This window comes from Sciurus carolinensis, chromosome 2 (genome assembly GCF_902686445.1).
Source record: "Sciurus carolinensis chromosome 2, mSciCar1.2, whole genome shotgun sequence".
NCBI classification, from domain to species: domain Eukaryota; kingdom Metazoa; phylum Chordata; class Mammalia; order Rodentia; family Sciuridae; genus Sciurus; species Sciurus carolinensis.
In genome coordinates this window covers 45,223,021-45,241,113 of record NC_062214.1, presented here as the reverse complement: position 1 = coordinate 45,241,113, position 18,093 = coordinate 45,223,021, and the positions used below count along the sequence as shown (strand labels likewise).

General features: G+C 35.5%; 1 protein-coding gene across 1 annotated transcript in view; it reads left to right on the top strand.

Annotated features, from left to right (window-relative positions):
• Ralgapa2 (Ral GTPase activating protein catalytic subunit alpha 2) overlaps positions 1-18,093 on the top strand; it is a 302,869-nt gene that overhangs the window by 58,135 nt on the left and 226,641 nt on the right. The window contains 5 exon segments of the mRNA XM_047542031.1: positions 6,205-6,248; positions 8,480-8,657; positions 9,423-9,538; positions 11,739-11,877; positions 13,620-13,819. Coding sequence (XP_047397987.1) covers positions 6,205-6,248; positions 8,480-8,657; positions 9,423-9,538; positions 11,739-11,877; positions 13,620-13,819 — 677 coding nt within the window.

Here is an 18,093-nt window from a genome sequence, read left to right as displayed (position 1 = left end):
ACAAGTAGGTTTTTACCTAGTTTGGCAGCATCTTATCAAGGAGACTTCAGAGCCCTTGATTGGGATTTCAAAGTATTAGTATCCTGAGCCAGATAATAGCAGTGTATATTATTTACCTGGTAGGTAGAACAAGCTGTCTCTATAAAGTGGTTGGATTGAGTCATATTTCAGAATGCCAAAGTATGAGTATTTGCACATATCTGTATATAAGACCATCCTTATTTATTATTGGTGCTTATATACTTAATGCTTCAGTCAAATAGACTCTTTTCAGATAAATATATTTTTGCATTATTAATCAAGTTGGGTAGAAATTGGTGTTTATATAGGTCTGCATTTCTTTTATATTGATCTTCAGGCTAGCTGTGCTTTGAAGACTTTTTCAGATTTTAGAACAGCAATGTGTGCATTGTTATACAATGAAGTAAACCATTTAGAACATCAAATAGTGTTAATGTCTGTATGTAACACCTTAGGAATCTGGGCAGCATTTTCTAACCAAGTGCCTTTTTACTTCTGAAACTTAAGATAGGAGTAGTAACCATCAGTGGAGAAAGTGTCTTAGTCAGATGTTACCAACATAGTTCAGATCAGGTCTGTGGACTTACACAAAAAAGCTTTCTTTTTCACAACCTTTTAGATTTTTTAATTATTGGTAAGAGATCATTGGTTTGTCATTGTGCACATTTATATTCATTCCATGCTGCACTGTACCTCTTCTTTCTAGTTTATTTGGTTTCATGAATACTGTTACTGTTTGTCACTCAAGTTCTTGTCTGAGTTCATTATAGAAACTAAGAAACTATAAGGGAAACACCAATCTCCAAAGAAAGAAATGTGCTTTGACTGTCTTCTCAGCACTGGCATCTTGACCTTTGAAAACTTCTAGAACTAGGGCAGGGGGCTTCTCACCAGCAAGTGCCCAATAGTCTAGATAGTTAATATTCCTTACCTAATAGGAAGACCACTGCTATATAACTCTTAACTAAATGTTATTGCAACTTGTAGGGGAAAGGCACTCTGGGTTAGAACCTTGAAGTTTGGGTCACATACAGTATATTTCCTGGAATTGACAATTAACTAAGCAGAAAAACCTAAAATAACAGCAACTCCTATATTCTGCTAGTCACAAAAACTCTAAGCCTACTTGATAGCCATATTTTGTCCTGAGAAGGAAGAAAATAATATAAGACATCAGCTACCCCAATGCTCTGCCTTTCATGCTACAAAGTCTGCCTTTTATGTCACTTTTCAAAGATGTTTGATTTCTCTTAAAACAGGTTTTTACTTGTTCTTTTTAGATAAACATCATAGTAGAGTGTATTTTGAAGTATTATTCATACATGAATTTTTGGAAGGAAAATAGTCTAGTTTCTTCTTGTTTTGGTTTTTTAATGACCGACTCTTTTCTGTAAGTCACTGCTTGAGGAAATTGTTTTACAGTGTGAAATAAACACTGGTTCATTATTCCACACATAGAGAGGTACTGCTACAAGTGATCTTTGTAGAACAAGATTAGGAAAGTGGATAAAATAACACTCATGATCTCTGTGATATTTGCTAACGTGCCGCTGAGCTAGTTGCAAATTTCTATTACTGATTACAAATGGAAAAATTGTTTAACAAGTTTTCTGAATCCACTTTGAAGTGAGTGAATTGTGGTAGATATGGGGTGGCTGCTTGACACCTTATCTCTGGGCAGTAAGGAGAACAGATAGGGATTGAGATGACAAAGAATGACAGCAGCAAAATAAGGATATCTGATGCAAGAGCTATAGTACTTCTTCATGTGTCCATGTGTCCCCAACACAAAACTAAAGTTATGTCTGTTCACTTTTAAAGGATTTACTGCTCATGAGCTCTAGATAGCAGCTCTCCTATTTCATTCAGTGTATAGTGCTGTGCCTAATAAATGTGTCTGGAGTGGGCGAAAGGAAACATTTTGTATTAGAGGTGTTTTACAGTAAAATTGTTAAAAATAAATCACCCTCAGATCTAAAGGGGTAGGACTTAGTTGGCAGAAAATTCACATATGTGCAGTATTTCATGAATTTTTAATATGAATTATCATTAAATTTAATTTATTCAACTAGATTTCTCTTACACATAGTATAAAAACCAAGTGCACAACTAAACTGAAATTTGACTTTTCAAGAGTGTCCCTGGTTTTATGCCTGGGGCTATTCAGTGGCCCTGTGTATTGCTGAATGTGACACAACTTATCACCAAAGTTTTTACTGCCTGTTGGGTTCTGTATGCTCATTAGGAGCTTGAGTCTTACAGCTTTTCTTGGTTCCCTTGCAGTTAGGCCATGCCATCTCTTACTCTTCCTGAGGGAGCAGGGCCTCCTTCTCACATGATACTAGGACTCCCTCAACAGTGCATTGCAGTCAGTCCCAGATCCTGACTGTCTCTGTGTTCCTGAAGAATGGGTAGAACTTATACCTTGGGGAGCATAGGGGCCAACTCACTTTGCCAAACAATAGCCCGCCTGTCTCTTTGTGTCACCTCTTTGGCCATCTGAAATCTGGAGATCTGGAGGCTCCTCTCTCTCCTTCAGGAGTGTGGGGGTAAGATCATGGTCTTTTTTCTCTTCAGTGACAAATCCATATCTCCTCTCATTTGCCTTTTTTTCCCTTTCTTTCTCTTCCTCTTCTTCTTTTTCATGACCTTGTTCACTTCTAGTCTTTTTCCTTCAATCCAAATTACCTTTAGCCCATTGTCCCTCACCTCTATCCTTTGGCAGTTTCCTGATCCTTTTCATCATGTAGATGTCTGACGACATCTCCATCCTCCAGATCTTTCATCCAGTCACTTCCAGGCTACCTGTTCTTTTTTATTTTGAAAAACATCTTGATTGGGAATACAGTAAATTGGATATATTTAAAATACACATTTTGAGAAGTTTTGACATATGTATATACTTGTGAAATTAATACTACCATCAGGATAATTAACAGAGCTATCACCCTCAAAAGTTTCCTCATCCCCCTTAGTGACCCCTCTCTTTCACCCTTCCCACCTCATCACTCAGTCCCAAGTTAACCTCTTATCTGCTTTTTGTTGCTATAGACTAATTTGCATTTTTTAGAGACTTATATTCATGGAATCATACTGCATGTACTCTTATTTACATCTTTCACTTGGTGTAATTATTTTGAGACTCACCTATGTTGTTGCACATATTAATAGTTTATTCTTATTTCTTAGTAGTACAGTATTCCATTATATGTTTATAATTTGTGCACTTGTCGATAGGCATTTTGAGTATTTGGCAGTTACAAATATTAAACTACTGTAAATTTTTGTATACAAATCTTTGTGGAAATATATGCTTTCCTATCTCTTGGGAATGAAATGGCTAAATCATATAAAGGCATATGTTTAACTGACATACTGTTTTCCAAAGTGTTTGTGCCATTTTATATTCCCATCCTTAGTGTGAGAGTTCCAGTTAAAAATACTTGGTATGGTCAATTTAAAAAAAAAAAAAATCTTTTTTTTTTTTTTAGTAGTAATATCTCCTTGACTAAAGATCTTGAGCATATTTTGATGGGTTTGCCATCTGTATTTTTTTTTTTTGGACATGTATGTTCAAATCTATTGTCCATTTAAAAATTTTTTTCCTTTAGTATTAAATTTTGAGAGTTCTTTACATATTGTGTTATTAGATATATGTCTTGGAAATATTTTCTCCCTATTTGTTATGTTGTTTTAATCCCTTAAATAGTAGTGTCTTTTGAAGAGTAAAGTTTTTAATTTTGAAGAAATCCAATTTTTTTTCCTTTTATGGATTGTGCTTTTGATATTGTATCTAGAGAATTTTTACTCAACCTGAAGTCACAAAGATCTGTGGTTTTCTTCCAGCAGTTCTGTTATTATGGTTCATATTGATCCATTTTGAGCTAATTTTTGGTTAATTTAAAAATTCCTGCTCCCTCATGCTTAGTGTGCATCTTGTAGTGCCAGGAAGTTCTATGTTCTTGATCCACTAGCCACTTCGACCTGGCTTTGTGCACCAGCATCCCAGAGGGAGTTTTTCCATGTTCTGGACCCTTGTCTGATGGTATGCTACTTTGTTTTTTGGCTTGAGACATGATATATAGAGGGAGTTTTTAAACAATTAAAACTAAAATAAGAAAGGATTTTTGTACCTTTATGAACTTTTCACCTTAATATCTTTAAAAGATTTTCAGTTGATCAAAAAGATATTGTCAAATGTGGTAGATCTCAAAATTGAAAATAAGAAACAAGTAGATTTTGAAAATTTTGATGAGTTTGAGTCAATTAAATTCAGGAAAGTAAAGTCATAATAATACATTCTTTATTATAAATAAAATATTTAAACTAATGCTGTGAATTTAAATATACTCAATTTTTATTTTTTGAATATTTTTTCAACTACTTTAATATTCTGCAACTATTAACCTTTAGAGTTCATAAAAACCATGTGTATAGAGGATACATGTTTTTCTTCTTACCTCAGACCTCCAGTTAAAGGATATATTTTTTAAAGATACAAAGAAGAATTAGCCAAGCTAGGAGGAGAGGATTCTGTGAAAATATAATGGAGATCAGTGGGGTAAATGAAGGTAGTAGCAGGAAGGAAGGAACAGTAGAATGAAATTGACCAAATTATGTTATGTATGTGTGTGTGTGTGTGTGTGTGTGTGTGTGTGTATCACAGTGAATTTCACCTTTATGTCTATCTGTAAAGCACCAATTTTAAAAAGAACTATAAATAAATAGACGGAAGACCAGTAGTAGAGGAAAGGGAACAGGGGGAGGGAGAGCAGGAGGGACAGAGAAAGTACTGGGGACTGAATTGAGGCAAATCATATTTCATGCATGTGTGATTACATCAAAATGAACCCCAGTATTAGGTATAACTATAATGCACTAATTAAAATGTAATAAAAATAAAGAAAAAGTTAGCCAATAGAAGTTAAACATTCATACAATCAATCCAATTAATTAAATTTTATTTATTCATTCATTTATTTTTTCAGTTATTCACATGAGTCAATAAAGTGGCAACCAGTGGGCTAGTGAGACACATACAAGAGATGAGGGCCCAATGTTAGTTGTTACAGTAACAGAATAGCAGTTATTAAAGGTTACTTCAGATTGCCTGTGGTTTTGTTCGGACTACTGAATTCTATACATTTAGCTATCATATGTAAGTATATATTTAATATCCACAGAGATCTGGCTTGTATTAATCCTTGAGACACTGGCTCTATTTCATGGTGATTCATCTTTTTGATATACATTTAATGGGTGAAATGTAATTCGATATCTGATTTTTTTTTTTTTTTTCGGTGCTGGGGATTGAACCCAGGGCCTTGTGCTTGCAAGGCAAACACTCTACCAACTGAGCTATCTCCCCAGCCCTTGATATCTGATTTTAAAATACTGCACAAAACTTTTCGTTGGGGAGATCTAAGTAATTTCTTTTCTTAACATATGCAATTTGATTAAAAGAAAAGTTCTCTTGCCTGAAACTTCCAATATATTTCTGTTTTGAAAGTACCTTCCTTTTTTCGAGGTTAGATTCTATTTTAGAGGCACCATTTAGATGGAATTTTGATACCATGTCCATCCTGGGGGCATGAATGCTTTTATAGAATATAAATATATTTCCATCGAGAGACTTTTCTCAGTACACTTGACACTGCAGTGTGAAAGTTTTAGCTGTTGACTGTTATAGTTCTGAGTAAATCTTAATTCCACCTCCTTGACAGTGACCTAAGTACTCTGCTAGAGAATTTATTGAGAGACCAAACCCCATACATATGATTGCCAGGAGAGAAACATACCATTCTGCATATTTGTAAAATGTTCTTGCAGAAATGTTTTGTGAACAATAATTTGACATTATTTTCACCTTTAAAATTAAAAAAAAATATTTTACATATGACAAAGATATTTTTACATATTATACTATGGGTTTTGGGTTACCTCAATATCCATCATTTTGATTCTTTTAAAAGAATTTTGAAAAGGTACGTACTTAAAGTACTTTTACCTTAACAACATCTTCCTTCTGTGACACTGCTTTGCTTCTGAAGGGTGTCCTTGCTTTTACTTTTAATAAAGTATACCCTTTTATCAAAAGTACTTTTTTATTTCTAAAAGTGATATTTAAAAAATAGACATTAAATATTCATTTATATACTCTAATTCATTGTTTTAAACTTTCAGGCTCAACTTTAAAGAAGCTTCTACACACTGGAAATTCTATTAAGGTATTTATTTTAGATGAAAATATAATGGGATATTTTTCATTACTCTTAAGTTTATTATTGCCACAAAGTAAAAAAGGCCATTTTGAAAATGAAAGATCTTTACAAACCACCTTATCAGTTTTTATTTTTAATTGAGAAATTATATGATGGATATTGTTTAGAAAGTTTTTTGTTCTTAACATTGTCACTTATTGTGAGGAATATTTTAAGTGATATTAGGAAAAAATGGCTTGGCTGTCAGAGTTTGGAGTTCTGAGTTCTAATTGTGCTTCTTTTGAGTACAGCTAAGGATCATGGTCAAAGTGGTGACTGCTCCAGTTTTATCATCAGAAAAAGAAAGGGCATTTCCTCTCTAAGTTTCATTGCTAACAACTGATTCTATCTACCTCAGCAATCTGGTTGTTAAAATTATAATGTCTCAGAATTAATTATGCTAATTTTGAGAACTACTGGTGGGGAAAGAGCAGCAGAGAAAGCCTTACTCTTGAGTATTTATCTTTTTGCAGTTGGTTGATCGTGTAATTTTGGTTAAAATTGGCTTGTTTTAAAATGAAAATGTCTTTTATAATGGCATAGACTATCTGATGCTGGGATAAGATGACCCTAAAACATGAGTGGCAGAAGGAAGTCAGCCTGGCATGAATTTTCACTTGTAGCTAATTAAGATATGTGCATGCCTTTAATAAGCTAATACATTTTTGGTTGTATACAAGTTCAAACAATCACAGGTGCTTAAAACTTGATATATTAACCTTCTCTTACATGTTGAAAAACAGAAGCAAGCTGCTCCAAACCTCAGTGTGGAGTCCATATTTGTCCCTTTTTTAAAACTATAGTTTAATACAGTTAACTATAGTTAACATGAAAAAATTGGAGACTTGTAGAATTTCACAGAAACTTTCCTTATGTTAATTATTAATTGATTCGGTGAATGCATCCTTTTTTGCCTGATGGATGAATAATATATATTCAACATTACCCTTCATTTTGCCTGCTAGGCTAGGGAAGAGGAGGAATAGTGTGGATAGACATGGAGGTTTGAGCAGGTGGAGATCAGGGTTTGTCTGGAAGTGTGCTGTGAATCCCCTCCGTTAATGTGGTAGCACTCTTGCCAGCTGGGGAATCTGTCTTGGTGTATTTTGATTTCTCCTGGGAATTGGTGAATCTTTCGTGTGTGTGTGTGTGTGTGTGTGTGTGTCCATGTCCATGTCCTCTTCTCCACTTTTTGGTTTTCCTGCAGAGCCTTGTGTTTGGCTTGCAACACTCTTGATTTGGAGGGATCAGTCCCACCTTGAGTTAATTGAAAGATCAGGCAGCCACTCTAGTTGCCTGCATTTGGAGCTCATTACATCTTTCAAGTGATCTGACACATTTTCATTTTCATTTGCTTATTTATCTATCTTCTTTTATTGACATCATCTTTTGCAACCATTTAGGAACACAGAAAAGGAGGGATGTCTTTTTTAATTCTAGGAATATGATGAAGTTGGAAGTGTAGAGGAAGAAAAAGAACGCATCTACCTATCTTGATGTATTTTTTCTACCAGGGAATGCTGACCATTCAGAGAACAATGAAGAGGTTATAATAGAGTATGGATATGAGGGAGGGTAGCTGGAGAGCTTCCCTGTGTGATTGAGATAGGTCTTCAGTTTCATTTAGCTCCTAGGACTGATTTTTAAGAACTTTATGAATAGGTGCATTTAATAGTGACATTACAAAATTCTGTTTAAAGCACAGTGTAAATTTGGAGAAAGATTATCTTTGTCACTGGGTTTTTGGTATGGACACTGTGGCCTTAAAGAATGAAATACTAGAAGGAGGAAATTAATAGGAAATAAATCGTGCTTAATGGGAGCCAGGACCCCTTTTTGTACCTTACATATGTTAACTCACTTAATACTTATAACAGTCTTTTGTGGCAAAACTCTTATCATCCCTGTTTTACAGATGGGGAAACTAAGGCAAAAAGAAGTAGTTTCCTACAGGTAACAGCTAGAAACTGGCAGAGGCTAAATTTGAACCCAAGCCCTCTAGCCCCAGAACCCAAGCTCTTAATCCTTGTGCTGTATTGTAGCATCCTTGCTTACTTGCCATTTAGTGAAGAACTTGGTGTAGTACTTTAACAGTGCCTTTAACTTCTAGTTTTTCTTTAAGAATGATGCTACATTGGATGCATTTCTACAAATCCATGTAAGTGTTTCATTTTCATTGCTTTTAATTTTGTCTTTAGATAAGATGTGAAGGAATCAGGTTGTTTCTTTTGTGGCTTCAAGCACTGCAGACAAACTGTGCAGAAGAACAGGTGCTGATTTTTGCATGCCTCGTGCCTGGTTTCCCAGCGGTCTTATCATCTAAGGGGCCCTGTACACTGGAGACACTCATCAATCCTAGCCCTAGTGTAGCTGATGGTAAGCACTGTCAGTAAATTTTACACACTGAAATTACTCTGGCACTTAAATTGAGGAATTCCTTGATTTTTCATTTTCTTTAGTAAAAATTCTGATGAGGTCTAAAGAGGAATTATTCCTTATAATTCACAGTAGTTTCTTACAAACTTTGGAATCAAAAGACTTGGAGCCTATTTATATGAAATGATGCTAGGAGGAATTTACTGAAGTGGTGGAAACAAATGGAAGGGAGGCACAGATGTTGGCAGTAACAGGAAGTAGATATACATTGTACATCTGGAGTGTTTTTGTATCTGCTAATGAAATTTAAATCTGCCTTCCAGAATGACCGTCTATTGTTGTCATCACTATTATTTCATTAGTGGACATTCATCTTAATTTTCCAGCTGTTTATTTTCATGTAGCATTTATAGAAGGATAGCAGTGGCCTCATTGGACCATTTGTGTCCTGTGAATTTTTAAGGAACTCAGGTATTAGGGCCATTGATTGATTACTCCATACCACTTTATTGTTTGATGACTAGCATGATTTCAGGCTGACCAAAGCAGAATTTGAAAGGGGAAGAATGGTGCAGTGGGAGAGGTGGCTCTGGGGACATCTGTACTATGTTTCTAAGGCTTTCATCCACCTTGGCTTGGAGTTCAGTATATGCAGTTCCAATGACTGGAAAGATTTATTTTAATAGAGATCATTTTTTTAAAACCCTAAACCCTATTTAAAATTTAACTTTGGTGAAAGAGCTGTCATTATTTTCTACCCTGCAGCAAAAATATTTCCAGAAGAAATCACTCCACTCCTGCCAGCCATATCAGGGGAGAAGATTGCTGAGGACCAAACCTGCTTTTTTCTTCAAATACTGTTGAAGTATATGGTTATTCAGGTCAGAGAAAAATTGTAGCTATTTCAGTGCTGGGTTTATTCTCAGTAGGTAGGAAAACATATTCCTATTTTCTTTCTGTGTGTTTATTTTTTTCTTTTTCTTTCTTTCTTTTTTTTTTTTTTTTTTTTTAGGTGATTTTATGTGATACTTCACTAAACACTGACTAAGTACTATTGTTGTGTCACTTCAGCAAGATCCAGAATTTGTACTATTTTATGTGACTCTTCAATTTTTCCTTCATTATGTCTTTCCCACCCCTCATGTCTCTGCCAGCAAGACCGAATGAAGGAGGAGGCAGGCCCAGAGGCTGAACCCTGGGCCAGGAGTAGACAGAGTAGACTGGGAGATCTGCAGAAAAACAGATGCAATGAGCTCATACTGCTGTCAGCACAACCTGATTTACCTACCATGTTCCTTTTTTAAGATTTACCCATGTAATATAGAACTGCAATCATTAGCATATGATTTTAATACCTGATTTGTGTCACTTGGTCTATATTTCCAAATATCTGGTTGGTTTTTTCTCAGTGAACACTTTTCATGAGGTCCTCCTGGGCTTAGAACTAGGTTTGTTGAAGTAATCATCTTTGCCACATCCTCTTCCTTGCCTAACTTTCCTTTGCTGCCTACTGTTGCTTACCTTCTTCCCAGATCCCAGAGCAGGTTGGAGTCCAGTGATCCATGAAGAGGAAGGTCACTCTTCATAATTTGCTCTGCTCATTTTTTGAGGTGATTTGTTAGTGACTACCCCTTCTTCATGAACTTCTCTCTTTGTGATGTTTTCTTCTGGCCTTTCTCCTCTTTTTTTTTTCCTTCTCCCCATTTCTTTCTAGTTTTCTTTAGGGAACTACCTCCCCCACCCCCGCCCCCACCCTGCCCTGCCCCCCTGCTGTGCTTTAAGATTCAGGTCTTGGTTGCCCTTTCTGATTGTTCAGTCTTGCTGGGCAATCCTGAATCCACTCCCATTTAATTTAGCCAGCACCAGAAACACAGGACTTTTGAATCTTAAGAGCCTGATCAGGGTGTTCTGTCATCTTCTGGAAGTTCTTCTGAAGGTGTGAACTCATGCCTCTTCTACGCGGAACTCAAATGCTAACTGTTCAGAAGTATTTGAGCATCCTGTATGCCCTGGGAAATTAGCACAGGGTATCTAAAACTTGATATCTTGGAGGCCTAAGTTCTCATTGTAGATGTGTCACTAATGAGTTGTGCAACCTCACATAAGTCACATAATCCCCAAGACCAGAGGAGAATGACATAGATATAGGGTAGAGTTTGTCTGCACACAGTGAAACCATTAATTGTGTGTGTCTGTACCTTTATCTTGCCTTCCCTTCTGTCTGTTGGGGTGACTCTTCAGAGCAGAGCTTCTGATAGTTTATGGACAATGAACCCCTCTGCCCCAGAGGCAGCCAAAGTAATCATCCATTTACCTTAGACACTGCACAGATATTATCATTATCTAAGTGGGATTGTCATGAAGGGAATTGGGAAGCATTGCTTTGGTCTAACAAGTAATAAGAACCAGTGAAATGTCCTCCGTAAAGATCCCCTCTGCCACCTTTCCTTCAGTAGTATGGTGGTGACTGCACCTCTGTGGAAGTCTGCCCTCCAGGCTTCTGGTGCGGGGGTACTGCTACTTACTGGATTGTCTTTGAGTGCTCATGGTGTGTACTCACTGTACTGGGTTTTTAAGGTTCATTGTGTTACCTCAACTCTGAGAAAACTTTAAACTAGCTAGACTGCCAGGCTTGATTTACTTAGCATGTTAATTGCTTTTAAAAATAAGAATGTTTTTTCCAAGATTCCATGGATTTTTGCCTTTCATTATTGATTTTATGTTTAGATAATATGGATGAAGTCCTTATAAATGGCCTTTTTTGAGTTTAGGAAAAAGTACCTGATTATTTCTGACTAAATCTTTTAAAGGCACAAGAACTGTTTAATCATTACAAAGAACACATGGAAAAAAATTGGCATTATGAAGTAGAGCAAGTTTGAGAACACATAATACCTATTTTTAAAAAATCTTATCATCTTTTGAACTGTGTTAAAATTTAATTTCATTACATAATTGTCAATATTATTTGTCATTTCTTTTAATTTACGAAAGGAATTTTAATCATAACAACATTTCATTTTGCATATGTTAATTTGAAATGTAAATATACATATTTTCTTTTTCACATATTATCCAAAGGCTGCAAGCTTGGAGTGGAAGAATAAGGAGAATCAAGATACTGGTTTTAAATTTCTTTTTACATTATTTCGAAAGTATTATCTTCCTCATTTATTTCCATCATTTACTAAGTTAACAAATATCTACAAACCTGTACTTGGTAAGTATTGTTTGACCTGTGTATAGGCAACATTCACAGAAAAGCTGTACAGTCTCTTTCATAATGACTTTTTATTTTAAAGTAAAATAGTCACTTTATTCTTATATTAAGTGGTAACTTTATTGTGCAAAGATTAAAGTTTCCTAATAAGTGATTTTAATTATGTATTCCAAGATGTACTTCATCTCCCAGCAATAATACTCAAAAATAATGTAAAACATATCATGAACTGTCTCTCCATTTGGAGATAACCCACATTTTCCTTTGCTTATTCCTTGCTTTACCCCCAAAGCTACTTACTCTCAAGATGGCTGACATTCTCTCTTGATTGTGTTTCTAACTTTACCTCAAGGGATGTCTCTCCCTTCAAATAGCCTGCATTCTCCCTCAAATATATATGTGTTTTCCTAAATAAATCTGTATCTCTGAAAAAAAAGTATCATGATATTTTTGGTGTAAATTATATTTGCCATCTCTTAATGTAATAGGATTACATTTCCCTAAGTCTCCTCTTATGGGTGGTAGATTATGTTATCCTGGACTTTGCTTAGTGACCAGACAGGCCAGCCCAGAGCACACAGCTGCCTATAGTATGCCCCTTTATGCTGGATCTTTCATCTGGTAGATACCACCGACAGTTGCTTATGGAGAACAGATGTTTGAGTGATTAAACAAGCTAGGAACAGCTTATGGTAAGCATAAGGCAATTTTTAATGTATCACCTAAAGTTTTCCTTCCATAAAAAATGAGGATTTGCAGGACAGATGCATCCCTTAGAGTGGTGAAAGTGGGGGACGAATCTTCCTCTTATTATCTGAGGCAAAATTAGTTCAAATGAATAGTCAAGACAGCTTTGGAGGAGGAAATGTCATAGGAACAATAGTCCAACTTGGGGACATGAGTAGCTAATTCAGTTGTCTTTGCTATGCATGTTTATCTGTGTATGCATGTGCACACACTCAGGCAAAGGGAGAGTAGCTAAAGCTTGGTACATTTTGAAAGATACAGAAATACTGACTTCTAGGCATATTAAGGCTCTATTTAGTTAGCTATATTCATGTGGATTTTTTTTTAATTTACTAATTTTCTATGTAGTTTTTATTCATAATACATTGTTAGTATTACTAGATTGAAAGTTATTTATTGAAACTATTTTTTCATTCAGATACTTCAGGAGTATGAAAATTAGTTAAGATACAGACTTGGACTTATGGGAAGTAATATATGTAATCTAGTACCATATAATTTTCATATTGATGATGGAATTTAGAGAATGAGAAATGGGCCTTTTTGTTAATTCTTTGGAAAATGTGGTATCTGACATCTCAGAGATGAATAGTATGTTGATTGTTTCCTTGGATTCATCTAAAGGGAAAAGGATAGAAAAACTTAAGTTCACTAGATTTAATCAATATTGTGTTGTTTATTAAAATACCTAAAATGATTTTTTTAAAGCTCATGTATATTTTTAACTCATTCCAGTCAGAAAATGAGATTAAATTAGGTATAACATGTGAACAGATTGCTAGTATTGCAGTCCTATATAATTTCTCAAATTTGTTAAAAAGAGCTGTTAGCTTAATTTTTCCATAGCTGTATATAAACAGTGACAATAACAGTCACCTCTTCTGGTCAGATTGCAAGACAATGAGTCTACCAAAAGGTGCTATTTCTTCATCTCCATTCTTAGTTGATCTTCAGACAACTAACCTAATCAATACTGTGTTCTTTCTTTCTGCCAGACATCCCGCATTTGAGACCAAAGCCAGTGTACATTACTACAACTCGAGATAATGAAAACATTTACAGTACAAAAATTCCATACATGGCAGCTCGTGTGATTTTTATTAAGTGGCTTGTAACTTTCTTTTTGGAAAAAAAGTATCTAACTGCAACACAAAACACTAAAAATGGAGTTGATGTATTACCGAAAATCATTCAGGTATGCCAATCAAAATACATAACCAAAGTAATTGATTATTAGAATTATTTTTCTTGCAGGTTTTTGGATTATTGTTGCCATAACAAGGCAATCCAGTGGCAAGGAAAGCATTCTGAGAAGAAAGGCCGTTGTGTGTACTCTCCTGGCTTCACCTCATTCTTACTCCTTTACTCAAGTTTCTGTGATCTCTAAGCATGAACACAGTGGCCCATCCTGCCTTCACCAATATCAGCACCTAGAAGGCTCTCAGGAAATGTGCAGATGGCTTATGCTGTCATGTTCCCATTGCATATCAGGGGAGGGAATTAATCAGCAGCTCAGGATTCCAAGATGGTTATTGTGCTATAATGGGATCACTAGAAGAGAAGACCACCTCTGCTCAAGGCCTTCTGAAAAGACCTAGCATGGGGCCTACTTTTTCTCTTGGCCTTGGTCAGAAACAGATGGGGGCTTTTCCAAGCTGAGTTGCTTTGAGACTGTGTGCTTAGTAGAACACTACCACTTATAGGGATCAGAGTGTAGCCCCTGCGCTGAGGGTATCATAGTTTTGTGTGCTTTGTTGTTTGGTGTTCTCAAAAACAGGGACAGTGAGTGTGGTGCACTAATTTTTAGGTTTGCTGCTGCTGTGGCATTTCCAGAAGTGTGACCTAGGCTTCATCTGCGACTACACAAGCTTGTGGAGGCAGATAAGTGACTCACATGCTACAAGGTCATTAGGGTCTTGATGGAAGGACCTGAAGTCCAGCATGTGGCTCCATTAAAGAGGACTCACTAAAGAGCTAGAGGAGAAATTCATTATTCGAAGAGTCGGAGGGAGAAACAGTAACACAGCCACATCAGTGTTTACAGCAGCTTAATTCACAATAGCTAGATGGTGGAACCAACCTAGATGCCCTTCAGTAGATGAAATGCTAAAGAAACTGTGGTACATATATACAATGGAATATTATTCAGCTATAAAGAATAAAATTATGGCATTTGCAGGTAAATGGATGGAATTGGAGAATATCATGCAGTCTAATCCCAAAAAAACAAAGGCCAAATGTTTTCTCTGATACGTGGATGATAATACATAATGATGGTGAGGGGTGGGGGGTAAGAGAAGAATGGAGAAACTTTGGATTACATAGAGGAAAATAAGAGGGGGAGGGGGCAGGGTGTTAAAGATGGTGGAATGAGAGACATCATTACCCTATGTACATGTATGATTATACCAATGGTATGAATCTACATTGTATACAACCATAGAAATGAAAACTTGTACCCCATTTGTGTACAATCTAAATGCAGTCTGTATAAATAAATAAATAAATAAATAAATAAATAAATAAATAATAGCAAAAGGCTTGCTGAAAGAAAGTTAAAAAAAGTCACAATTTAAAATTTTACTTAATAAAGTAAAAATGGAAATGACCACTACCAAGAATAAAATTGACTTTCTGAAGAAACATCCTACAACATTGAGTAAAAATTTAGACAGAAAACAGAAATGAATAAATAAAACCTGAAGGAAGGTCCAGTCCTACTTTAAAAAATGTAAGCAGAAGGAAAAAAGAATGAGGAGTAATAATTGAACAAATAAGAAGAAAAATATACTTGAGGTGAAAAAAAGACATGTCTCAGGCATGTCTCTAAGGGCCTTCGAGTCAGGAAAAATTAACAAAACAGACTTTCATGGCTTAAGAAAAAATTATAAAGGCTTCCAGATGGAATGAAACTGAGATTAGTGTTCAACATCTAATCAAATGTGCGCCCTGGAAGCTGGAAGAATACCCATTTTCTTTCTACTCTGTCACTGAAAGGATGATCAGTCAGGATCAAAGAAAGATATTTAATAAATATGGTGTTGGCATAAGTGCTTAGAACCTTGCCTCTTACAACATACCTAAGCAAATGTCAGATTGATTGAAGGCATACAATAAGAGCCAAATAATGATCCTCTTAAATTAGGGATTTAAGAGAAAGTCTAGGGAAATGTATAAAATTGGGGACTAATAGACTACCTTAAATAGAAATGAGACTTAGATACTATAGGAGAAATCAAGTTTGAATTTATTTTAAAAATAGAAAAAGATTTATATGTCAGAAGATAACAAAGTTGAATCCAAGCAATAGACTGTTAAGTAGCAACACCCTGTTAAATGAGTTAATACCTCTATAAAGACAAACACAATCGAGTATGGACAAAGGAGATAAAAGGGTGGCTTACAGAAGAGGGAATTCAGTGGCACTGGATTCACCAGCAGTCAGGGAAATGCCATTAGTTCTGAACCAGAATAAGATATCTTTACTTATAAGATGACAAAACTCTGTGTGAAGTGTATATATATATATATATATAAATATATATATATATATAAACTCAGTCACACTGTTTGGTATGGTTTATATGATGTGATTGTTACTGATTAAAAATCTCAAAAACCTTTCCAGCTTTAAAAGATCATAAAGCCATTACCTGTATTTCATTAGACCTTATTCTAATGAAAACTATTCGTTAATAGTTAATAATTCGTTAATAAGAATGCTTATTCTTGAAAACTATCTGTGTGTGGTGAAAAATAGGGAGAACAGCAAATTAACCACTACTTCAAGGTTTTGATTTTTTTCTCTTAGTTGACTCCTTGCAATTGCAAGTCATCTACTTTTATTATACAGCTTTTTTAGTTGAACTTTCTGAATCAATTAGGATGGTTTCATCATCTTAACAGAAGGCAGCACCACAACTCACTGTCTTAAACATAAAAGAAATATTTTAATTCTATTAAAAAGAAGTGCATGGTGAGACTGACTAGAATATGACTTTCTCACTGATTCTCTGTGATTTTTTCCATTCTGCTTTCCCCCTCCAGTTGTTTTGTCCACAGCTTCTCCAATGACTGTAAGATAGTTGCCAGCAGCTGGGACACTACTCTCCTGTTCATATTTAGAGGCAGTCTAGGCATATATAACCTTTCCCTTTGTCTGTCATCTTAGTTTATCTGCCCTGTAACAATGACACTGATTGGATTAAGAGGTGACTCTGTAAATGGACCAAGAAATGCCATCATTGGCTTCTGTGAAACTAATGTTTCTTGAATCTTTGGGCTCAGCTTCCTTTGAGTCTGTTGGCTATATGGGAGGAGGCATTTATTATTTTACAGTTCTGGAGGTCAGAAATTCAAAATTGGTGCCAGGTGTTATAAGACCTGTGTTCCTTTTGGAGCTCTAATGAAGATTCCTGTTCCTTGCCCTGTCCGTTTTCTAGAAGCTGCCACATTCCTTGGCACACAAGCCTGCACCATATCACTTTTCTTCCCTCCATTTTTGTCATCACATCACCTCCTTTGTCTCTGGTCCTCCTGCTTCCCTCTTATAAGGACCTTCGAATACAGTGGGACAATTTGGATAATCCAAGATAATCTCTCATTCCCTGCCTTCTTAATTTAGTCATATCTTCTGGATCCCTTTTGCCATGTAAGGTCCTATAACACAGATTCTAAGGATCAATAAATGGATATCTTTGGGAGGGAGGCAGATGTTATTCAGCCCACCTCAGTTGTCTCCTGTATTCCTTTCTCTGCCCTGCAGTTTTGTTTCCCACCTCATCCCACATGTCTGTTCAGTTCCACTTTTCATTTACATTGTAGGAGAAAAAGCAGTTTAAACAATGTAATACTAAACCCTAGAAATGGGGTTGAAGAAGTAAAAGCATATTGTACTTATCTCCTAAAGTTATTGTTTGAAATTTAAAATGATATAGTTTTACCCATTTCTTGAGCATTATTCTCTGGTGATTGAAAATCTTTCAAACAGTATACTGTTCTTTTAAAAGACATTTCAAACAGTATTTTAAGTACTACTTGAAAATAGTTCACACTTTTGCCACTTTTTTAAAGGTGGTATATGAGGTGTTCTTATTTTTTTTCCCCCAAGGTTATGACATTACTTTTCTCTTGATCTACAACTAATACCTTTGAAAGCATATTTCACCAGGGAGGGGAGAAATCAGTGTACCTTCTAGACTTCACTAACTTACTCCTAGGCAAATATGGTTTACAAATTTTTTTATGTGGTGGCATCATTCATGGGAGAGCAAAAATGCAGTCACTTGTATATCTCTTACTATTTTGTAGCAATAGTTCTTTAGTTACATTAATAAAATGCCACTTTTACTAATTCTGAGCCAGCCTTTCATAAAGATCTATGGGCTGTAGATTTCCTAAATTGTTGTATTTCATGAAATAAGCAGTTAGAAAAAGTTGAATCACACAAACTGACAAGTCTACAGGAAG